Genomic DNA, 26150 nt, shown 5'->3' on the forward strand with positions numbered 1-26150 from the left:
GAGAATAGCAAACTTCCTGATGATTTTAGTTGGGGGTGGTCAGTGTATGAAATATAGGTCTCAGTGAGACCTATAATGAGGTATTTGTTTCATGTGTGTATGACAGTCCTACAGTTTTGTCTGAGCAGAAAGCCGCCATTTTGTGACAACAGGAGCAGCGCAATGGTTATTTGCGGGTTCATAAAATCCAAACCGGGGTGGCAATTAAAACTCTTTCTTTAACTTTTAATCAGAAGGATTCAATCTCTCTTCTGTGCTTATTTGAAGCCGAAACGACAAACGACCTCAGAGGAGATAATGTTTGAAAAAAGCAACGTTTTTTAGCCAACTTTTTTATTGAAGTGGGAATAGCAAATTTCCTGTTTATTTTAGCTGGGGGGTCTACATAGATGAAATATAGGTCTAACTGAGACCTACATAGGGGGTTTTGTTTCATGTTTCTAAGACATTCCTACTGGAAGTTACAGACAGTTTTGTCTGTGTTTTCTTCCTAGGGGGCGCTAGAGCGCAATTTTGAGTTTTGGTTTTTTTTTTTTTTTTTTTATTAGATCGTAATTTTCGCCAGTTTTGATATGTGTGTCAAATTTGGTGAGTTTTGAAGCATGTTTAGGGGGTCAAATTACAGATCAAAGAGGCGGCGGTTTAATAATAAAGAATAAAAACCTTAGAAATTCAATAGGGTCCTCTGTCCCAAAGGGACACCGGTCCCTAATTATACAGTACTTTATATTAGAAATGGCAACAGCGGAGGATGAATGTCACAAAACAAGAAGATAGAGAAAACGAAGAAGCTTACCCACTACAGAGTTGTCACCGACTATAAAGGCGGACGCGTGCAATTTTTCAGGACTTATGCAGATCCCAAATACAGATCAGCAGGTACCAATAGGTAAGAAAAGTTGTTTTTGCATGCCAGATAATACGTCTTACCTTATACACCCAACATAATAAAACTCCAATGTTGAAGCACAGTACAATCCATCGATTGGTGTGGCTTCATAGCTTACCAAAGTCCTACTAAAACATTTTGATAGATTTTTGAGCGCCGTGTGTAATGTTTTATATTTTCAATGGAACACATAAAATGTTGGTGTTGTTTACTTAAGTCATATTGCCATCATAATGTAGCCTACACTTATCTCTTATGTGTGACTGCCATCTACTGGTCACACTTATCATTACACCACGTACCAAATAAAATAGAGAAGGTAAAGAAAAAAAAAAGAAGCTTATCAACTAAGACGTTAGCACGGACTACAATGGCGGATTTTCAGGACTTATGCAGATCCCAAATACAGAACCGCACGTAGCAGAAGGTAACAAAAGTTGCCTTTTTTCCTGCCCTTTGAATCCCGCGGCTTATTAAACTGTAATGGCTGATTCATGAATGTTTCTTCAATGGCATTGCTAGTAAATTAAAAATGTATTGTTTGTGCTATGACGCCATCTTTTGGACGTTTTCCCTCCCTGCAGGTGCCATTTACCGTCAGTGCTTTTTAAAAAAAAAAATTCAATATAAGCGTCGTTCAGTCTTCCAGCTGTCCATAGCGTTACTACGCATGGATTCTTCATTCATCACTCCAAGCCACATTTAAATCTTACAATATAACTAAAACTATTCATACTTACTAAAGCGTCCCATGCGGGATGTCTGTAGGAGTGTTTTCACGCATATTTGTATGTGCTATTGTAATGTAATGACGCTAGCGTCATTAGCATTAGCTAACATACTATTATCAACTAACAATAACATTATTTTTGTATTCTTTCACTTTCACAAATTCCTCAGTAAACTCACCAAAATGTCACTGTGGATGTTGTTGAGGCTTTTTAGCTAAATAGAGAGTTAGCTTCTAAAGCTAGTGGGTACACAACGATTACTTCAGTTTTGTTTGATGAGCCGTTTTACTGCCTTGTTACAGGAACTGTTTGGAAACAATTAAGGTATGTAACTAAACTTTTACAGAATCTTACGACGTAAAATAACTGTGTGGAGGTGCCATGTTGGAAATGATGGGCCTATTTTTGAAGAAGTTTGAAGCAAAGGGGAAAGGAGCTTGAAAGGAGCGACGTACAAGAAAGCAGAGCAGCAGTCGTCCATCTTTTTACATCTAAAGGCCTTAGTGGCCACATGCGTGGACAGCACCTTTTAGCTCTTATTTACAAAATTGTGTACACTACTGAATTGGGGTCTTATGGCCACTTATGTGGACACTCATACTGCCACCTGGTGGTGTCAGAAGAGTATAACATACAATGGAATTTGGAAAAAAAAAAGTGTAAAAATAAGAATTAACATGTCACTAAACATGAAGTACACGTTTGTGTACTTATGGACTAAAAGTACATCATATCAAAAGATGATTCTTAGTTTTTTTTGTAATTAGGGTCCAATAAGCCCAAATAGCTAAGAGAAATAAAAAAACATGTAAACAACAGCTCAGGCCTTAACAGAATAAAGTGTCAAGTTAAGCTATTATAGCTTTTATAAAAGTAACAAATGACAAACTCGCAAAAATCCTTTTAAAACAGAGCTATTCAAGTGGTGAGTTCAGTTCACAACTTGGTGGACAAACATTTTTGCAGCAAATTCCTAAAAAACACAAGAGTGCTCCTGTTATATTGAGGAACTCGGACCACGGCGTAACAATTGATGGATATATCCATCTATATTCCTAAAATGGAAGAAAATCAGTACGTGCTCGGCTAGTTGGCCTTCCAGAACAGTATTTTTCAACCTTTTTAGAGTTAGTGCTGCAAGGGATTCTGGGTATTTCTTCTGTTGTGTTTATGTTGTGTTACGGTGCGGATGTTTTCCCAAAATGTGTTTGTCATTCTTGTTTGGTGTGGGTTCACAGTGTGGGCGCATAATTGTAACAGTGTTAAAGTTGTCTATACGGCCACCCTCAGTGTGACCTGTATGGCTGTTGACCAAGTATGCCTAGCAATCACTTATGTGTGTGTAAAAGCTGCATATGTTATGTGACGCTCTTTGTATGGAGGAAAAGCGGACGTGATGACATGTTGTAGAGGACGTTAAATAAAAAATGTCCCTCAATTGTGTAGCAGCAGCCAGAAATAAGTCAAAGGAATACACTCCAAATGTTAACAGATCCTTGTTACTTCTGCTCGCAAATAACGTGTGATTTACAAAACTGAGGCGTTCCTCAAGGCACACCTTTAAATCCTCTATCTTTTGGCAGTTACAATTTGTTTACCCGTCATGTCATTTAAGTAAATAAGGTTGATTGGCAACAGCCGTCCCGGTAATGATTATTCAGGTGTACCGAAAAGGAGGCTACGGCGGATAGTTGAACCTCGAATTCAGGAGGAACAGTGTGGTTTTCGTCCTGGTCCTGGAACTGTGGACCAGCTCTATACTCTCGGCAGGGTTCTTGAGGGTGCATGGGAGTTTACCCAACCAGTCTACATGTGCTTTGTGGACTTGGAGAAGGCATTCGACCGTGTCCCTCGGGAAGTCCTATGGGGAGTGCTCAGAGAGTATGGGGTATCGGACTGTCTTATTGTGGTGGTCCGCTCCCTCGATCAGTGTCAGAGCTTGGTCCGCATTGCCGGCCGTAAGTCGGACCCGTTTCCAGTGAGGGTTGGACTCCGCCAAAGCTGCCCTTTGTCACCGATTCTGTTCATAACTTTTATGGACAGAATTTCTAGGAGCAGTCAAGGCGTTGAGGGGTTCCGATTTGGTGACTGCATGATTAGGTCTCTGCTTTTTGCGGATGATGTGGTCCTGATGGCTTTATCAGGCCGGGATCTTCAGCTCTCACTGGATCGGTTCGCAGCCGAGTGTGAAGCGACTGGGATAAAAATCGGCACTTCCAAGTCCGAGTCCATGGTTCTTGCCCGAACAAGGGTGGAGTGCCTTCTCTGGGTTGGGGAGGAGACCCTGCCCCAAGTGGAGGAGTTCAAGTACTTCGGAGTCTTGTTCACGAGTGAGGGAAGAGTGGATGGTGAGATCGACAGGCGGATCGGTGCAACGTCTTCAGTAATGCGGACGCTGTATCGATCCGTTGAGGTGAGGAAGGAGCTGAGCCGGTAGGCGAAGCTCTCAATTTACCGGTCGATCTACGTTCCCATCCTCACCTATAGTCATGAGCTTTGGGTCATGACCGAAAGGACGAGATCACGGGTATAAGCAGACAAAATGAGTATGGAGCTCTCCCTTAGAGATACGGTGAGAAGCTCTGTCATCCGTGAGGAACTCAAAGTAAAGCCGCTCCAGATGAGGTGGTTCGGGCATCTGGTCAGGATTCCCCCCGAACGCCTCTCTAGGGAGGTTTTTAGGACACGTCCAATCGGTAAGAGGCCACGGGGAAGACCCATGAAATGTTGGGAAGACTATGTCTCCCGGCTTGCCTGGGAACGCCTCGGGATCCCCCGGGAGGAGCTGGACCAAGTGGCTGGGGAGAGGGAAGTCTGGGCTTCCCTGCTTAGGCTGCTGTCCCCGCGACCCAACCTCGGATAAGCAGAAGAAGATGGATGGATGCATGGATGGATGGATGGGCAAAACTAAATTGGCCCTAGTGTGTGAATGTTGTCTTTCTATCTGTGTTGGCCCGACGATGAGTTGGCGACTTGTCCGTGGTGTACACCGCCTTCCGCCCGAATGCAGCTGACATAGGCTCCAGCGACCCCCCGCGACCCAAAAAAAGGGACAAGCGGTAGAAAATGAATGGGGGTGGAAGTAAATAAGGTATTGCAGTCAGTAGTCATTTGTTCAACTTCTTTAGTAGTACCTTTCTTTTTCATTATTTGTGCCACGAGTTCAGTTCAAAAAGCTTTCTTTAAAGACTAGGGTGTTGTCATAGAAATGATCTTTGATTAGGTGTTCTTAAAAACAGCAGAGCACTCCTGTCACTGATTACCGGTAAATAAATAGACCAAATTCAATTGTCTACTGTAGAGGACCTAGGTTCACCGGACTATACAAAATAAGACTAATAGTGAAGGAACAAGTCCTTAGCTTTGTGAAAATAATTGACCGGAAGTTGAATAGCCCCGTTTTAAAATCATCTCTTGCAATGAGTGAGCATCCAATCACAGAACTACCTACTTCTAGGGAGTAAGGTCGCTCCCTGGAGGATGTCCGTTGCTCCGGTCTCGAGTCAATGTCGCCCTCTTGAGGACAGGCGCGTCCCCTGGGAGGGGTCTCCAGGAGCGGGTCTTGAGGGGCGGGCATGCCGGCTCTCTGCAGGAAGACCAGGTCGTGGTGCGTGATGAGGAACTCCACCAGCAGGGCCTGGTAGGTGTTCTCCTGCAGGGCCACCGTGGGATGGTCCGTTGACACCGGTGGGCGCAGGAGAGTGGGACCGAACACGATGCCCAAGTTGCTGGAGGACATCTTGTTCTCCTTGTTTCTGGAAACTCTACAAGCGGACATAAAAAGAAAAGCAACTGAAGCAGTTTGTCGACAGAGGTGAGGAAAAACCTTTTCTGCATTGGTGTGTGCAAAACCCAAAACCAGTGAAGTCCGCACGTTGTGTAAATGGTAAATAAAATCAGAATACAATGATTTGCAAATCCTTTTCAACTTATACTTAATTAAATAGACTGCAAAGACAAGATATTTAACGTTCGAACTGGTAAACTTTGTTATTTTTTGCAAATAATAGCTCATTTGGAATTTGAGGCCTGCAACGTTTTCAAAAACACAAAGAGGAATGCTCATCAAACACTTATTTGGGAACATCCCACAGGTGAACGGGCTAATTGGGTACAGGTGGGTGCCATTATTGGGTATAAAAGCAGCTTCCATGAGATGCTCAGTCATTCACAAACAAAGACTGGGCGAGGGTCACCACTTTGTCAACAAATGCGTGAGCAAACATTTCTCAACCAGCTATTGCAAGGACTTCAGGGATTTCACCATCTACGGTCCGTAATATCATCAAAAGATTCAGAGAATCTGGAGAAATCACCAAGAACCAACATTGAATGCCTGTGACCTTTGATCCCATCAGTGTGTAAAGGACATCACCACATGGGTTAAGGAACCCTTCAGAAAACCACGGTCAGTAACTACAGTTGGTCGCTACATTCGTAAGTGCAAGTTAAAACCCTACTATGCAAAGTGAAAGCCATTTATCAACAACACCCAGGAAGGGCGCCGGCTTCGCTGGGCCCAAGCTCATCTAAGATGGACTGATGCAAAGTGGAATAGTGTTCTGTGGTCTGACGAGTCCACATTTCAAATTGTTCTTGGAAACTGTGGATGTCGTGTCATCCGGACCAAAGAGAAAAAGAAACATCCAGATTGTTATTGCCGCAAAGTTGAAAAGCCAGCATCTGTGATGGTATGGGGGTGTATTAGTGCCCAAGGCATGGGTAACTTACACATCTGTGAAGGCACCTTTAAAGCTGAAAGGTACATACAGGTTTTGGAGCAACATATGTTGCCATCTAAGCAACGTTATCATGGACGCCCCTGCTTATTTCAGCAAAACAATGCCAAGCCACGTGTTACAACAGTGTGGCTATATAGTAAAAGAGTGCGGGTACTAGACTGTAGTCCAGACCTGTCTCCCATTGAAAATGTGTGGCACAATAAGAAGACTAAAATACCACAACGGAGATAAAGCAGCTTCCATGAGATGCTCAGTCATTCACAAACAACGACTGGGCGAGGGTCACCACTTTGTTAACAAATGCGTGAGCAAACATTTCTCAACCAGCTATTGCAAGGACTTCAGGGATTTCACCATCTACGGTCCGTAATATCATCAAAAGATTCAGAGAATCTGGAGAAATCACCAAGAACCAACATTGAATGCCTGTGACCTTTGATCCCATCAGTGTGTAAAGGACATCACCACATGGGTTAAGGAACCCTTCAGAAAACCACGGTCAGTAACTACAGTTGGTCGCTACATTCGTAAGTGCAAGTTAAAACCCTTCTATGCAAAGTGAAAGCCATTTATCAACAACACCCAGAAAGGGCGCCGGCTTCGCTGGGCCCAAGCTCATCTAAGATGGACTGATGCAATGTGGAATAGTGTTCTGTGGTCTGACGAGTCCACATTTCAAATTGTTTTTGGAAACTGTGGATGTCGTGTCATCCGGACCAAAGAGAAAAAGAAACATCCAGATTGTTATTGCCGCAAAGTTGAAAAGCCAGCATCTGTGATGGTATGGGGGTGCATTAGTGCCCAAGGCATGGGTAACTTACACATCTGTGAAGGCACCATTAATGCTGAAAGGTACATACAGGTTTTGGAGCAACATATGTTGCCATATAAGCAACGTTATCATGGACGCCCCTGCTTATTTCAGCAAGACAATGCCAAGCCACGTGTTACAACAGCGTGGCTTTATAGTAAAAGAGTGCGGGTACTAGACTGTAGTCCAGACCTGTCTCCCATTGAAAATGTGTGGCACAATATGAAGACTAAAATACCACAACAGAGATAAAGCAGCTTCCATGAGATGCTCAGTCATTCACAAACAACGACTGGGCGAGGGTCACCACTTTGTCAACAAATGCGTGAGCAAACATTTCTCAACCAGCTATTGCAAGGACTTCAGGGATTTCACCATCTACGGTCCGTAATATCATCAAAAGATTCAGAGAATCTGGAAAAATTACCAAGAACCAACATTGAATGCCTGTGACCTTTGATCCTATCAGTGTGTAAAGGACATCACCACATGGGTTAAGGAACCCTTCCGAAAACCACGGTCAGTAACTACAGTTGGTCGCTACATTCGTAAGTGCAAGTTAAAACCCTTCTATGCAAAGTGAAAGCCATTTATCAACAACACCCAGAAAGGGCGCCGGCTTCGCTGGGCCCAAGCTCATCTAAGATGGACTGATGCAAAGTGGAATAGTGTTCTGTGGGCTGACGAGTCCACATTTCAAAATGTTTTTGGAAACTGTGGATGTTGTGTCATCCGGACCAAAGAGAAAAAGACACATCCAGATTGTTATTGCCGCAAAGTTGAAAAGCCAGCATCTGTGATGGTATGGGGGTGCATTAGTACCCAAGGCATGGGTAACTTACACATATGTGAAGGCACAATTAATGCTGAAAGGTGCATACAGGTTTTGGAGCAATATATGCTGCCAACCAATCAACCTTATCCATGGACGCCCCTGCTTATTTCAGCAAAACAATGCCAAGCCACGTGTTACAACAGTGTGGCTTTATAGTAAAAGAGTGCGGGTACTAGACTGTAGTCCAGACCTGTCTCCCATTGAAAATGTGTGGCACAATATGAAGACTAAAATACCACAACGGAGATAAAGCAGCTTCCATGAGATGCTCAGTCATTCACAAACAAAGACTGGGCGAGGGTCACCACTTTGTTAAATGCGTGAGCAAACATTTCTCAACCAGCTATTGCAAGGACTTCAGGGATTTCACCATCTACGGTCCGTAATATCATCAAAAGATTCAGAAAATCTGGAGAAATTACCAAGAACCAACATTGAATGCCTGTGACCTTTGATCCCATCAGTGTGTAAAGGACATCACCACATGGGTTAAGGAACCCTTCAGAAAACCACGGTCAGTAACTACAGTTGGTCGCTACATTCGTAAGTGCAAGTTAAAACCCTACTATGCAAAGTGAAAGCCATTTATCAACAACACCCAGGAAGGGCGCCGGCTTCGCTGGGCCCAAGCTCATCTAAGATGGACTGATGCAAAGTGGAATAGTGTTCTGTGGGCTGACGAGTCCACATTTCAAAATGTTCTTGGAAACTGTGGATGTCGTGTCATCCCGACCAAAGAGGAAAAGAACCATTCGGACTGTTTCTAGGCGCAAAGTTGAAAAGCCAGCATCTGTGATGGTATGGGGGTGCATTAGTGCCCAAGGCATGGGTAACTTACACATCTGTGAAGGCACCATTAATGCTGAAAGGTACATACAGGTTTTGGAGCAACATATGTTGCCATCTAAGCAACATTATCATGGACGCCCCTGCTTATTTCAGCAAAACAATGCCAAGCCACGTGTTACAACAGTGTGGCTTTATAGTAAAAGAGTGCGGGTACTAGACTGTAGTCCAGACCTGTCTCCCATTGAAAATGTGTGGCACAATATGAAGACTAAAATACCACAACGGAGATCACGGACTGTTGAACAACTTAAGCTGTACATCAAGCAAGAATGGGAAAGAATTCCACCTGAAAAGTTTCAAAAATGTATCTCCTAAGATCCCAAACATTTACTGAGTGTTGTTAAAAGGAAAGGCCATGTAACACAGTGGTAAAAATGCCCCTGTGCCAACTTTTTGCAACGTTTTGCTGCCATTAAATTCTAAGTTCATGATTATTTGCACAAAAAAAAAAAGTTTCTCAGTTTGAACATTAAATATCTTGTCTTTGCAGTCTATTCAATTGAATATAAGTTGAAAAAGATTAGCAAATCATTGCATTCTGTTTTTATTTACCATTTACACAACGTGCCAACTTCTCTGGTTTTGGGGTTTGTAAACATACCTTTGCAGGTGTAGTATGAGGTGCTGCAAGGTGCTGAAGCAACAGGCAGGAAGTCTTTCTAGGAGCTTCTGCAGGCTGCGAGTCACATCCACAAACTCGTTAGTGTCTTGCATCGATTCCCAGTTGCCCAGGTGCTGGATGCTCTTCCCCGCCGCGATGAAGTCGTTGTACAGGTCAAAAGTTAGCAGCGGCTCCGGCAGCTGGAAGAAACAACAATGAGGAAAGGAAATAACGGATTCCAAGTATATTTGCAGGGCTCGAATGTAACCACGGCAACCGCGTCATTTGCCGTCATGCCTCTAAAAAATTGACCAACATCGACGGCAAGAACATGTCGTGACCGCCCTTGACTTTTTACTCGTTAATGGACTAGGGATGTAACAATAAACGGTATAAAGATAATTTCCGATAAAATTCCTGACGGTTAGTAATACCGTCTAATTTTTTGATTACCGAAACCCCGTCTTTTATTGATGCATTTTAGGCAACACCAAGTCAGGCGCGTACGCACTAGCGTCGCTTGGCTTGATAATCATCGCTACCTACACGGACTTTGCTCGGGAGATTTCCCTTTGGAGGAAACGGAGCCACACGCTTGGTTTAACCTTATTTTCCCTCGCTTCCTGCTGTGCTTTTAAGAGCGCACCACTGTGTTGCATGTTCTCCCCGTGACTGCGTGGGTTACTCCGGCTTCCTCCCACCTCCAAAGACATGCACCTGGGGATAGGTTGATTGGCAACACTAAATTGGCCCTAGTGTGTGAATGTTGTCTGTCTGTCCGTGTTGGCCCGGCGATGAGGTGGCGACTTGTCCAAGGTGTAGTGCCTTCCGCCCGAATGCAGCTAAGATAGGCTCCCGCATCCCCCGGAAGGGGCATGCGGTAGAAAATGGATGGAGGGGATGGATGCTGTGTTTAGATGGAGACAGGTGTGGACGATATTGGAGACACTTGTCCCCACACTAAAAGTATACAGCAAAGGAGAAAACGATTTGATGTTGCGTGGCGCAGTGGGAGAGTGGCCGTGCGCAACCCGAGGGTCCCTGGTTCAAATCCCACCTAGTACCAACTTCGTCACGTCCGTTGTGTCCTGAGCAAGACACTTCACCCTTGCTCCTGATGGGTGCTGGTTGGCGCCTTGCATGGCAGCTCCCTCCATCAGTGTGTGAATGTGTGTGTGAATGGGTAAATGTGGAAGTAGTGTCAAAGCGCTTTGAGTACCTTGAAAGTAGAAAAGCGCTATAGAAGTACAACCCATTTATTTATTTATTTATTTATTTTGTCAATACAGCATCAGCTGCTGTAACTAAGAATTAATGAAGTGAGGAAACATTCAGCAGGCGATGTGTCGTGAACGTTGTCACAACTTGTTTATAAAGTCTTTAGTTTGTTTACTGGGATGTTCACTCCTTTATTTAACTGCAAACTGTATCACTGTTCAAATGACATCAACACTAGATCAAATGTTTTGTTAATGAATTGAACGCAGGCTGTGAAAATTGTGTATTCGATGTGAGAGGTATCACTCTTTTTTTTTGTTGGCCAAACTGTTGTACTGAAACAAGAGAAGAACAAAGCTTGCTTATTAGTCTTCATCTTCATTATTTTATTTATTTCGGCAATCTTCACATAACAACAAAAAAAAAAAGAAAAAACAAAAATACAAAAAAACAAAAAAAACACTCATTTGAGCAATGATTGAGCCGAAAGGGTGTAGGTTGAAGCAACGCTTATATAAACCTACCCCATCACAACAAGAACAAGGTTCAAAATATATAAAATCTAAAACATGCTTCACTTATATTACTTTTTTTTTTCTCCTTTTCCCTAAACAATATATAAGCAACATATATGTAGCACACGTCCCACACACACAGTTCAACATTCAAATCAAACATATACATTTGCACACCCATATATATATACATATACATATATATATACATTATATATACACAATTTATCCAAATTCCACACAAAGTGGCAATATATACATTTCAATATAACCTATATGTACAATTATGAAATCACAAATTGTATCAATATACATATTACATATTATTGTCTTTCTAAAACAATGTTTGCTCTTCTTTCTTATATTTACTAATGAGAAATGATTTAAAAAGCTTTTTAAACTGGTTTATGTTGGTGCTGTGTTTTATTTCATCCTTTAAACAGTTCCATATTTTAATCCCTGCTATTGTTATACTCATTCGTTTCTGCGTTGTTCTACAATATTGGATCTTAAAAAGTAGTTCTCCTCTTAAATTATAATTCCCTTCTCTCTGAGAAGCCAAACTGCTTTGTGTTTTATTTTAATATTAAAAAGTAAACAAGGGTTTTTTGTTTTTTTTTACATTACATCACAAAAGTATTATTTCAAAAACCATTCATGTGACACAGCATTTTTTTAACGTTTTATTGTGTATAGTTAATTCCTAGGGATGCACCGATTAATCGGTAACCGAATATATTCGGCCGAATTTGGCAAAAAAAGCCACATTCGGCCTTCGGTGGAATGAGTTAAAAACAAGGCCGAATAGTGGCGTGCGACGCAATTTTTTGACGCGGTGACGCAATCAACCAACGTGCAGTGACGCGGTGACGTTGGGATATGTTGTGTACCTGTATAAGTGTATGAGGTTACAAACACACACTTATTGAGATTTAGTGGGGCCTCTGTTTACATTATTAGCCTGTTGTGTAGGCTACCTGTATAAGTGTATGAGGTTACAAGCACACACTTATTGAGATTTAGTGGGGCCTCTGTTTACATTATTAGCATATCTACTGTGGCTAAGCAGACTTTTGCCAAAAGGACAATAATTCATTTGTTGTGGGTTTATCCACTTTAATGCACTTTTTTTTTTTTTGGAATGCATGTTTTGTTTGAAGGCCTAATATAAATGAAAAACTTTGTGCTTTTTTTGAAAAGCAAAGGCTACTGGAATATTTAAAAAATGTCAATATTCAATAAAAAATTACTTTATTTGAACAACATGTCTAAATATTAGTTCTAGGCTATTTATGCAATATTATTATTTTTTTTTTTAAACTGCATTCATTATTCGGTATTCAGTATTCGGCCTTCGGCCAAGCGTTTAAATTTTATTCGGCTTCGGCTTCGGCCACAAATTTTCATTTCGGTGCATCCCTATTAATTCCTATAAGACATATTTCTGCTCAAACTCTTTATGGATTTGTCCTGATACAGCATCTACATCAGGGATGTCCAAAGTGCGGCCCGGGGGCCATTTGCGGCCCACAGCTAATAGTTTACCGGCCCGCCATTCTAGAAATGCTATTGCAAAAATGGAAAAAGATCATTAAAAATACTGGAATGAGGTGAAATCCATCGAGAAAAAGTTGCACAAAGCTGCCATGCAGGCTGTTTTTTCTTCTCTTTTGTCTTTATTTTACCATGTAAAAACCATCTTTACCATGAATTGATTAACGTGGACCCCGACTTTAACAATTCGGGTGTTACCATCGAATGGTCAATTGTACGGAATATGTACTGTACTGTACAATCTACTAATTACAAGTTTCAATCAATCAATTATTTATTTTTTATTTTTTTGCAATTGCTAAAAAAAAAAAAAGACAAAAAAATCCATGTTATAATTAATTATTTTCAAAACTCCAATTAGTTCAAATATTTCATTTTAAAATGTTTTATGTGGTAAATATTGCATATATTGTGCAGTTGCCATATAAAAAAAATGTTTTCTTTGACAAAATAGCATAAAACAAACAAAATAATAGTTTGAATGTAAAATTGACAGATATCTGAAGTTCATCTCGTAATGAAAGTGTTGAAAGTAAAAAAAAAAATTAAAAAAAAAGAATAAAAATGTATCACTTTCTGAGTGGGGCACCTTGTGGATCCCAAATATATTTAGTGGTATTTTTCACTGTGATTACTCAAAAATATTAAAGAATTAAAATCAATAGTGTCCTGCATTATTGATCTTTTAGTGTGAATTTAGTGAATTATATTTACGTAGCGCTTTTCTCAAGTGACTCAAAGCGCTTTACATAGAGACACCCAATATCTAAGTTACATTTAAACCAGTGTGGGTGGCACTGGGAGCAGGTGGGTAAAGTGTCTTGCCCAAGGACACAACGGCAGTGACTAGGATGGCACAAGCGGGAATCGAACCTGCAACCCTCAAGTTGCTGGCACGGCCACTCTACCAACCGAGCTATGCCGCCCATCTTTTAGGGCTCTAATGACAAAATACTGCATATTTCAGTTTTACTATTAAAACAACTAAGATGTTTTTGACAGAAAAGCCATAAAACCTTTTTTTTTTTTTTAAAAGTTGATATAGAGATTTACTGTAGGCATTAAATAAAAAAATAATACAAATTTGACTTATTTTTAACATTTTAATAACTGAGACCCTTTATGGTCCCCGGGACCCCTAAAGGTAAAATACATTTTAAAAATCCATATGTTTTGTTATGGTTTGAAAATTATAAATATCAAAATGGCCAGTGCATGCTTTAATTTTTCCATGTGTGGCCCTCTGTGGAAAAGTTTGGACACCCCTGATCTACATGAACACATAAATGTACCTAACTTAAATAAATAAATAAATAAATAATAAAACAAAAATACTTCCCTCTATCAAAATGTAAAAATAGAGAAAAAGGCATCATGAAATGACAAAAAGCTGACAAGTTGATAATAATGAATGAAACAGATTTATATATGCCTCGAAAGAAAATAATGTTTGCCTTGTTGCTTTTCTAACTTGACCAAAAATATGAGCCCTCCTTTAAAGCAACACTTGCCTTGACCTTAAAAAGTTCAAATTTGAAGCCTGTATTTGTCAACGTACCTCCTTGAAGAAGTGCTTCAGGATGCAGGTGATGTCATGTGGCGACAGCTCCGAGAGGTCCACGCCCTCCTTCTGCTCCTCAAAGGCCTGGCACAGCTTCTGGACACGAGGCTTGGACCCGCTGATCCGATACACCCCCTACGCAGGAGAAAAATGTTATCACAGGAGCTCACAAAAGTCATTACACGCTAGTGTCAGGTTCAAACACTGATGACATCTAATAAACAAGACAAAGAAGCAAGGAATTTTAACAGAGGCTGAATTAAATTCGGCTCAATTTGAGGAGAAACGTCTGGGCTGCACTCTTGTACGCCGCCTCTTTTATTTGGACTTTCCCTGATTACATGGACACATCTGTTTCTAAGGGAGGGGGGTCATAAACAGCCATGGCCTTTGGTTACAGAACAGTTCAAAAGAAAAGGTAATAAACAGTTCACAGAAAAGGTGGTAAAACAGTTCAAAGAAGCGGTCCCTGTAGCTTGGGCAGATTCTTCTTTCTCTCCGCTTTGTACTTCTCGGGTCAAAACAATATCTGTCTGTTGATTACAATACATGAAAGAAACACAACACCTTCATGTTGCTTCCCGTCCTACACAGTGGAGTTTTACAAGCCTTCTTCTTGGTAGGTTCAAAGACAGCTGTTGTCCTCTCGCCGGAAACTAATTTCAACACAAAGTTTTGTGATAACTTAGATACAATTATTCTCACAGCTAGGGTTGTGACGATACCAGGATTTCAGTCGTCGATACCGATACCAGCGTTGTTCTTCGTGACTATTTTGGTTTTGTTGAAAACTTCCTGTGTTCTGAGGTTTTTTTCCTGTCCAGCAAACTTGATCTGGGTTTCTTTTTCCTCAAACTACTTCTCTGTCCTGAACGCTGCCTCTCTCACCTGCCTCTGATTTCCACTTCTGGTTGCCAATCAGGATGCTGTATATGCCAATTGAACAGGGCATAATCATTTGTTTCTAGTCTGTTTGGGATGCTGTGGTCTGTTTCACTTTGTTCCCGCATAGGTTTCCCTATGCTTCCAGTGCACTTCCCAGCTGCACTGCCGTTTTTGCTTTTGTCATTAAATTTCCCTACACGTCGCCTGCTGTGCTCTGCATCTTGGGGTCACGTTGCAAGCGATTAAACTCTGATTGATTGATTGATTATTTATTAACAAAACAGCTTAAAGGTTACATAACCTTTTGGTTGCCGCCGTATGACACATACGTGCGAAAAGGAGGCATAGAGATGGCCTATATTTGTATTTATTTTTTTATTAATTTGTCAAAAAAAATTAAATAAAGTGAATTATATTTATATAGCGCTTTTCTCTAGTGACTCAAAGCGCTTTACATAGTGAAACTCAATATCTAAGATACATTTTAAACCAGTGTGGGTGACACAGGGAGCAGGTGGGTAAAGTGTCTTGCCCAAGGATGCAACGGTAATGACTAGGATGGCAGAAGCGGGAATCGAACCTGGAACCCTGAAGTTGCTGGCACGGCCACTTTACCAACCGAGCTATGCTGCCCACACGGTAAACTTGATTTTTGAAAGTTACTGAAATCGGGATTCGAATGTGATCAAAAATATATTTTTTAGCACCCCCTAATTATTATATACCCTATGATAGTTGGTAAAAATAACAATAAATAGTTAAATATCTGCTGGTCACCTTGACTTTACATTTCAAAACAAGTTACCCATCAATTTGTACGTACAAAAATCAAATAAGCAGTGAAGTGAATTATATTTATATAGCGCTTTTTCTCTAGTGACTCAAAGCACTTTACATAGTGAAACCCAATATCTAAGTTACAATCAAACCAGTGTGGGTGGCACTGGGAGCAGGTGGGTAAAGTGTCTTGCCCAAGGACACAACGGCAGTGACTAGGTTGGCAGAAGCGGGAATCGAACCTGCAACCCTCAAGTTGCTGGCACGGCCACTCTACCAACTGAGCAAATGCACATGCTATGATATAATAATATTTGTATATTCTTAAAGGGGAACATTATCACAATTTCAAAAGGGTTAAAAACAATAAAAAATCAGTTCCCAGTGGCTTGTTGTATTTTTTGAAGTTTTTTTCCAAATTTTACCGGTCCCGGAATATCCCTAAATAAAGCTTTAAAGTGCCTTATTTTCGCTATCTTCTTAACCACTGTCCATTTCCCTGTGACGTCATACAGGGCTGCCAATACAAACAACATGGCGGTTACCACAGCAAGATATAGCGACATTAGCTCGGATTCAGACTCGGATTTCAGCGGCTTAAGCGATTCAACAGATTACGCATGTATTGAAACAGATAGTCGGAGTATGGAGGCAGATAGCAAAAACGGAATTGAAGAATAAATTGAAGCTATTGAGCGAATAGCTATTGACGCTATTCGGCCATAGCGTGGGTGTACCTAATGAAGTGGCCCATAGCATGGCTGCCTTATTAGTGTTACAATGTATGGGTTTCACCCGGTGGGATTTGAGGGGTGCACCCGGATGTTTGCATTATTCTGAAGTTACCCGGTAAAATGACTGAACGGCAACTCTGTGTGTGCGTCTTCATTTAATAAGATATCTAACATTAAAACATGGTGGCAGCGGTAAATCCGAACACAACAACGCTTACGAATGTCAGATGAAGAAGTTGAGGTGAAGGAGGAAGCCGAAGACAGCATTTTACAACGGAAAAGAACGATGGATGCATTCGGTTTGAAACCTCCCGCCACATTGGACTGGAATTCTACTTGCCTGGCGAAAACATGGAAGACGTGGAAAGATGAGTTTTCACTGTATGTGGACATAACGTTAGCAGATTCTGACGACAAGACAAAAGTAAAAGTGTTCAAATACTTGATTGGAGAAACAGGCAGAGAATTGGGGAAAACATTGTGGACTACACTTAAACCAGAGGAGCAACTAGTGGAAACGCTAGACAAATTACTAACTCTGTTCGACAAACACTGCAATCCTAAACCAAACGAAACTGTTGAGAGATACAGATTTTTCTCCAGAAACCAGAATGTTAGCGAAACGATTGACATGTACGTCACTGACCTACGAGTGCTCGCAGACACATGCAATTTCGGGACTGCAAAAGAATCCTTGATTAGGGATAGAATTGTATGCGGGATCCATGATTCGCATGTGAGAGAGCGTTTGCTGCGCGAGACAGATCTAACGTTGGAAAAAAGCATCCAAATATGCAGAGCAGCAGATCTCTCGAAGGAAAATGTGAAAACAATCGAGGGGCAAGTAGGTGAAGAGGTGCATGCAGTTAAAAGAGTGTCTGAAGCAAAGGGGGCAAGACCGAAAGAAATAAAGAACTGCAAGTACTGTGAAAAAAACCATGAGTGGAAAAAAGAGAGCTGCCCAGCTTATGGGAAAGTCTGCAGCAAATGTAACAAATACAATCACTTTGCGTCCAAATGCAAAACTTCAGATTCACAGATCAAACGAATACACAGTGTAGCAGAGACAGAGGATGAGTATCAGGAAATATTAAGCCTTCACTCAGACGGGCAGGAAAAAACACAGGCCAGTGAAATTTCAGCTAGACTGTGGAGCAAGCTGCAATATTATCCCAATACACCTACTGAACCCAGACACAAAACTGGAGCAGACACAGCAAGTCCTTGTCATGTACAACAAAAGCACTCTGAAGCCTTTGGGCAAATGCAGGATAAAAATAAGGAATCCGAGAAACAGGAAATTGTATAGGCTTGAATTCATGGTGATTGATGGCCAGTCATCTGTGCCATTACTTGGCAATAAAGCAGTACAGGGCATGGATCTAGTGAGAATTCAAAGAGAAAATATCATGGCCATTGATGAGATTGTCCAACACACAGGCAGTGAGGAAAATACTCCGGAGAAAGAACAGATCAGAGAACGATATCCACAGGTGTTTGAAGGAGATGGCTGCCTGTCAGGGACATATGATCTGGAAGTGGATCACAGCGTAGCTCCAGTAAAGTTACCTAAGCGAAGAGTTCCGGTGGCACTGATGAATCCACTTAGAAAGGAACTGAGCAGTCTGGTGGAAAGAGGAATCATCACACCAGTCGAAAAGAGCACAGATTGGATCAGTAGCATGGTCGTGGTTAAGAAACCATCTGGAAAATTGAGAATCTACATTGATCCTAAACCCCTAAACAAAGCCTTAAAGAGACAACATTTCCCACTGCCAACAATCGATGATGTCCTACCAGACCTAGCAAATGCAAGAATATTCACAGTGTGTGATGTAAAGAATGGATTCTGGCATGTGAAGTTGACAGAGCAGTCCAGCTACATGACAACATTTGCCACCCCTTTCGGAAGGTACAGATGGATGAGAATGCCGATGGGGATCAGCCCGGCTCCTGAGGTGTTTCAGCACAGGCTTACGCAGGCGCTTGATGGGTTACCAGGGGTGCGCATTATAGCTGACGATATCTTGATCATCGGTGAAGGAGAAAATCAGGAAATGGCAGTGAGAGATCATGACGAAAAACTGAAAAAACTCCTTGAGAGATGCGAAACATGCAACATTAAACTGAATTTTGACAAACTGAGGCTGAAGCAGAAGGAGGTGCCGTACATAGGTCACAGACTAACATCGGATGGCTTGAAAATTGACCCTGAAAAGGTACGCGCAGTACAGGAAATGCCTAGACCCGCCGACATCAAGGGCCTTCAGAGATTGCTTGGAATGGTTAACTACCTTGCAAAATTTTGCCCACACCTGTCAGATAGCTGTGAGGTCCTGAGGCAACTGACTCACAAGGATGTGATATGGGAGTGGACTGACATACAGGAAACTGCCTTTGTGAAAATTAAAGAAATGATAGCCTCAGCACCAGTACTGAAGTACTACAACCCAACGGAGGACCTCACTCTCCAATGTGATTCATCAGAAACCGGACTGGGTGCAGCGCTCTTGCAGGTAGGCCAGCCGATAGCATATGCCAGCAGGGCACTCACCTCCACTGAGAGAGGATATGCACAAATAGAAAAAGAGTGCTTGGCTATATTATTTGGGATGGAAAAGTTTCGCCAATACACGTATGGTAGAAAGGTGGTTGTGCACTCTGACCATAAACCTCTGGAAACAATCACAAAGAAACCACTGCTTAGCGCCCCAAAGCGTTTACAAAGAATGCTGTTGAGACTTCAAAAGTATGACATAGAAGTAGTGTTTGTTCCAGGCAGATTTATGCTGGTAGCTGATACACTGAGCAGAGCGTACCTGCCTGAATGTGCAACTGAGGGGTCAGTGGAAGCTGAAATTGAAACTGTGAACATGATTCATTATTTGCCCATTTCAGAGGAGAGACGGCAGAGAATCCAAACCGAGACAGAACGGGACCAGGCCCTTCAGGTGCTGAAACGAAGAATACTGCAGGGGTGGCCAGATGATAAAGGGCAGGTCGAGGATGAGGTGAGGCCGTATTTTGATATGCGGGATGAGCTAAGCGTACAGGACAATGTCATCTTTAGAGGACAGAGGGCAGTCATCCCGACGGCTCTAAGAAAAGAAATGAAGGAAAAGATCCATGCATCACATTTAGGGATAGAAAACTGCCTGAGGAGAGCGAGAGAATGTGTGTACTGGCCGGGTATGCATGAACAGCTAAAAACGTACATGGGAAACTGCCAAGTTTGCAGAGAAAAAGACACACGGCAACAGAAAGAACCATTACAGAGCCATGACTTCCCACTAAGGCCATGGGCAAAAGTGGGCACAGATATATTCACCTTCAATAACAAAGAGTACTTAGTGACAGTGGACTATTTTTCCAATTTTTGGGAAGTTGATTATCTACCTGATACCAGGTCCACCACGGTTATCCATAAGCTGAAAGCACATTTCGCTCGCCATGGTGTGCCTGACGTGGTGTTCTCTGATAACGGCCCACAATATAGCTCACAGGAATTCAAAAGATTTAGCCAGGCCTGGGAATTCGAACACGTTACATCTTCACCTACCTATCCTCAAAGCAATGGAAAAGCAGAGTCTGCTGTCAAGACTGCTAAAAGGCTGATGGGGAAAGCACTGCAGGCAAAGTCAGACCCCTACTTGGCCATACTTGCTCACAGAAACACCCCAGCACAAGGCTTTCAGGCCAGTCCAGCTCAGAGACTAATGAGCCGTCGGACAAAGACATTGTTACCAATGTGTGAGAATCTACTGAAACCTGCTGTAGTGGACACTGACTCAGCTGTGCGAGAAAACCAACTCAGGCAGGCTCGCTACTACAACAGAGGGGCAAAGCCCCTGAGACCACTTCAGAATGGAGAACGGGTGCGAGTGCAGTCACAGGTGGCCGGACACACATACTGGGCACCTGCATCAGTGGTGCGACAGGACCGGAATAGGTCCTATGCAGTAAAAATGGAGAATGGGACTGTGCTGAGACGCAACCGTAGACACCTGAGACCATCGCCAGGGGTGTCACCAACATCAGAGTCAACTGGCAGGAACCCGCCCACCCCAACTCCGGGTGGGGTCACACCACAACCATGCTCACCTGACTACGTCACACCACAATCCTGCTCACCAGCTGAGCCGGACTCTCAGACGACACAAGCTGGTGTCACCACCAGATTCGGCAGGGTTGTTAGGAGGCCTGCACACCTCCGGGACTTTGTTTAAGGAGCTAAATGTGTTTCACTGCCGTGTTTAGTTAAAGCACGGTTGTGCTGTTCTTCCCTCATAGGTCCTTTGTTTACAATTGGGTGGGACTGTTGTTGTTTTTTTTTCTTCTCTGTTGTTTTTTTTTTGTTTTTTTTTTTTTTCAAAAAAGGGGAGATGTTACAATGTATGGGTTTCACCCGGTGGGATTTGAGGGGTGCACCCGGATGTTTGCATTATTCTGAAGTTACCCGGTAAAATGACTGAACGGCAACTCTGTGTGTGCGTCTTCATTTAATAAGATATCTAACATTAAAACAATTAGCATCGCCGCCAAAATGTGCGGATTAGGACTTTCGCATCTTGTGACACTGGAGCAACTTAAATCCGTCGATTGGTAAGTGTTTGTTTCACATTAAATGTGGGTATCTAGTTTCAAATGTACATACAGCTAGCGTAAATAGCATGTTAGCATCGATTAGCGTAGCATGTTAGCATCGATTAGCTGGCAGTCATGCTGTGACCAAATATGTCTGATTAAAAGCACATAAGTCAACAACATCAACAAAACTCACCTTTGTGATTTGGTTGACAATACAAGCGCTGCCCGTAATGTTTAGTCAATGATTATGACACAGAAAGGGTTAAATGTCGGTGTCTGCTAGAAGTCCCGCCTCTAACCTAAATATCGCTCCCTGATTGGTTGCCGCTTTCACGCTAACTTACGTGTGATTGGCTGTCCCCGCTGTCACTCCTCACTGTGGAAAAAACAGTCCCACCTATCCAGACGTTAGCTCCAAATTAGCTCCGCTTTTTTTCCAGGTGAAAGTCAATGCTCAGTCCCCTCTACCATTGTTAACCCTCCCCGTAGGTGAAAGTTAACCTTAAACATGTGAATTCAACTACTTTAGTCCGTTTTTTAACATTGTTAAAACATAAGCTGTCTTTTTCTACTGTCTGCAACAGTCCGTTGTCATGGATACATGACAACAACTTCCGTTCATACCAGTCATACGTGCCTGAGGCGGAGTGATAAGGCTTTAGAATAGTAGCCGTGCTCAATATTTAAACCACGGTTAACAGCCAATCAGATCGCCGGATTTCACCTTTCTGTTTTATTTTTTAATTTTTTTTTAGATAGAGATAGATAGATAGATAGTACTTTATTGATTCCTTCAGGAAAATTTAAATTCCAGCAGCAGTGTACAGAGTTGAGATCAATTTAAATAAAAGTAAATAATGGGGGTTTAAATGGAAACAAAATAGAGAAATATTACAATAAGAATACAAAACTAAAAAGCAACAATGGGAATAAAAATATAACAGTAAAATAAGAATATAACAAGACAAAGTAGGCAGTAGTGACCATGTTATGAAAACGTATTGCACTGTTATTGTTTTGCATCCCCTGTCATCCTAGTACCCCCCCGCCCCAGAGAGGAGTTGTACAGTCTAATGGCGTGTGGGACAAAGGATGCACTGATTAATCGGTAACCGAATATATTCGGCCGAATATGGCAAAAAAAGCCACATTCGGCCTTCGGTGGAATGAGTCCAAAAAAGGCCGAATAGTGGCGTGTGACGCAATTTTTTGACGCGGTGACGCAATCAACAAACATTCAGTGACGCGGTGACGTTGGGATATGTTGTGTACCTGTATAAGTGTATGAGGTTACAAGCACACACTTTTTGAGATTTAGTGGGGCCTCTGTTTACATTATTAACCTGTTGTGTAGGCTACCTGTATAAGTGTATGAGGTTACAAGCACACACTTATTGAGATTTACTTAAGCCTTCTGTTTACATTATTAGCATATCTACTGTGGCTAAGCAGACTTTTGCCAAAAGGACAATAATTAATTTGTTGTGGGTTTATCCACTTTAATGCACTTTATTTTTTTTTTGGAATGCATGTTTTGTTTGAAGGCCTAATATAAATGAAAACCTTTGTGCTTTTTTTTTTGAAAAGCAAAGGCTACTGGATTATTTAAAAAATGTCAATATTCAATAAAAAAATACTTTATTTGAAAAACATGTCTAAGTATTTATTCTAGGCTATTTATGCAATATAAAAAAAATTGTGAAAAACTGCATTCATTATCCGGTATTCGGCCTACGGCCAAGCTTTTAAATTTTATTCGGCTTCGGCTTCATTTCATTTCGGTGCATCCCTAGTTTTTGAGTCTATTAGTCCTGAACTTAGTTTCATGTAACATATTTACAGTACAAAAGCAGCAATAGAAAGAAGTGGATGAAGGGAAAAATTGTGAGTGATTTAAACACAAGTTGGGGAAAAGATTATTACAGTTCATTTATGTTTATTTACAATGTTGTATTGCATGAAGGCATTTCTGACGTTGTTGATGGACAGTAGGCTATGTTCATTGACAGTATGATGCACAGTTGCAGTACAGCCCTACACTAAAGAGTAAAGATGAGAACTCTTCCAAGTTGTCTCCTTTGCTTTCATTTTAGTTACTTTACCCTATAACATCTGCATGATAAATAATAAATGGGTTGTACTTGTGTAGCGCTTTTCTACCTTCAAGGTACTCAAAGCGCTTTGACACTACTTCCACATTTACCCATTCACACACACATTCACACACTGATGGAGGGAGCTGCCATGCAAGGCGCTAACCAGCACCCATCAGGTGCAAGGGTGAAGTGTCTTGCTCAGGACACAAGGGACGTGACGAGGTTGGTACTAGGTGGGGATTGAACCAGGGACCCTCGGGTTGCGCACAGCCACTCTTCCACTGCGCCACGTCGTCCCCGACCTGAAATTATGATTGCTAATGTAAAAAAAAAAAAAAAGAAGTAAACTTTCAGGGTGCTGCCTTGGAGCACTTTTGGAGCACTTTTGTGTCCCCAGGATGGACCAGGATGGACCGCTCGTCGGGACCCAGGATGGACCGCTCGCCTGTATCGGTTGGGGACATCTCTACGCTGCTGATCCGCTTGAGATGGTTTCCTGTGGACGGGACTCTCGCTGCTGTCTTGGATCCGCTTGAACTGAACTCTCGCGGCTGTGTTGGAGCCACTATGGATTGAACTTTCACAGTATCATGTTAGACCCGCTCGACATCCATTGCTTTCGGTCCCCCAAAGGGGGGGGGGGGGGGGGGGTTGCCCAGATCTGAGGTCCTCTCCAAGGTTTCTCATAGTCAGCATTGTCACTGGCGTCCCACTGGATGTGAATTCTCCCTGCCCAATGGGTGTGAGTTTTCCTTGCCCTTTTGTGGGTTCTTCCGAGGATGTTGTAGTCGTAATGATTTGTGCAGTCCTTTGAGACATTTGTGATTTGGGGCTATATAAATAAACATTGATTGATTGATTGACCAATCTCAAAATCAAACCTACTCCCTTGGTCTGGCGGCAGAGTTCTTGCCAGTGGTGCAACTTGAATCCCTCCCTGTTAGTGTTGTTACACCCTCCGACAACACACCGACGAGGCATGATGTCTCCAAGGTTCCAAAAAATTGTCGAAAAAACGGAAAATAACAGAGCTGAGACCCGGTGTTTGTAATGTGAAAATGAATATGGCGGGTGTGTTACCTCGGTGACGTCACGTTCTGACGTTATCGCTAAAAGACCGATAAACAGAAAGGCGTTTAATTTGCCAAAATTCACCCATTTAGAGTTCGGAAATCGGTTAAAAAAATACATGGTCTTTTTTCTGCAACATCAAGGTATATATTGACGCTTGCATAGGTTTGGTGATAATGTTCCCCTTTAAATTTTCTGAGGGCAGCCAAGTCCGACACCCCTGGCGTAAGAAATACCTGGACAGAGAGAGCCCGACTCTCAATCTCAGACGTGCAGCGTCGCACCACGAAAGGCACGTGGTCCTGCGTGTCTCGCAGCAATAGAGACAGCGCAACGCCAAACACCGTCCCCTTGTTGTTGTCACACTCCATCTGGCACGCCTCCATGCACTTCTTGTGCAGACCCAGCCCACACTGGAAGAAAGGCAAATGAGTACCAAACTAAAAACCAAAAGTCTCGGCCTCACGGTGACAAGAGCACACACCTCCTCACATTCCACCCCGTTGACGTAAATGTAGTTGTCGCACTGTTTGCATTTCACCATCTTGGTCTTCAGCTTTTTGAAATGGTGCGTGAGAGCGGCGAGGGACGGCGTGCGCACTTTGACCTGCTGACCATCCAGGCACTCTAAAAGAAAGATAAGCACATTTATAATATTATATTTGATAGAGTATATATATATTAGGGCTGTGAATCTTTGGGTGACGCACAATTCGATTCAATATCGATTCTTGGGGTCGCGATTCGATTATATATTGATTTTTTCGATTCAAAAACAATATTTTTTTTGATTCAAAACGATTCTGTATTCATTCAATACATAGGATTTCAGCAGGATCTACCCCAGTCTGCTGACATGCTAGCATAGTCGTAGATTTTTGTAAAAAGCTTTTATAATTGTAAAGGACAATGTTTTATCAACTGATTGCAATAATGTAAATTTGTTTTAACTATTAAACGAACCAAAAATATGACTTATTTTATCTTTATGAGATGCAAGTGTAAGCCACTTTTTATAAATGCCTAATGATAATGTCAATGAGGGATTTTTAATCACTGCTATGCTGAAATTATAACTAATATTGATACTGTTGTTGATAATATTGATTTTTGTTTCACTACTTTTGGTTTGTTCTGTGTCGGGTTTGTGTCTCCTCTCAGTTGCTCTGTTTATTGCAGTTCTGAGTGTTGCTAGGTCATTTTTGGTTTTGGAATTGGATTGCATTGTTATGGTATTGCTGTGTATTGTTTTGTTGGATTGATAAAAAACAATAAATAAATAAAACTTCTTTTTTTTTTCTAAAATAGATTTTTTTTTAAATGAGAATCAATTCTGAATCGCACAACGCGATTCATATTGGAATCGATTTTTTCCCACACCCCTAATATATACATATATATATGTATATATATATATGTCTTGATTGGATTATCCAGAGAATAGTGCTCGATACCGTGGTAGAGCGCAATATCTAGGTGTGGGAAAAATCACAAGACTACTTCATCTCTACAGAACTGTTTCATGAGGGGTTCCCTCAATCATCAGGAGATTTTCCCTCAATCTCCTGATGATTGAGGGAACCCCTCATGAAACAGTTCTGTAGAGATGAAGTAGTCTTGTGATTTTTCCCACACCTACATATATATATATATATATATATATATGGGATAAAAAATATATACATATTATTCAC

At 41.8% G+C, this 26150-nt stretch overlaps 1 protein-coding gene across 1 annotated transcript in view; it reads right to left on the reverse strand.

Annotated features, from left to right (window-relative positions):
* The window catches only part of gmip (GEM interacting protein), a 67494-nt gene that overhangs the window by 8710 nt on the left and 32634 nt on the right, over positions 1–26150 (reverse strand). Inside the window, exons 15-19 of the mRNA XM_061905252.1 lie at positions 24941–25083; positions 24693–24869; positions 14304–14441; positions 9459–9658; positions 5072–5384 (exon numbers count right to left, since the gene is read on the reverse strand). Coding sequence (XP_061761236.1) covers positions 5072–5384; positions 9459–9658; positions 14304–14441; positions 24693–24869; positions 24941–25083 — 971 coding nt within the window. The remainder of the gene's footprint in view (positions 1–5071; positions 5385–9458; positions 9659–14303; positions 14442–24692; positions 24870–24940; positions 25084–26150) is intronic.

This window comes from Nerophis ophidion, linkage group LG07, assembly GCF_033978795.1.
Source record: "Nerophis ophidion isolate RoL-2023_Sa linkage group LG07, RoL_Noph_v1.0, whole genome shotgun sequence".
In the NCBI taxonomy this organism is placed as follows: domain Eukaryota; kingdom Metazoa; phylum Chordata; class Actinopteri; order Syngnathiformes; family Syngnathidae; genus Nerophis; species Nerophis ophidion.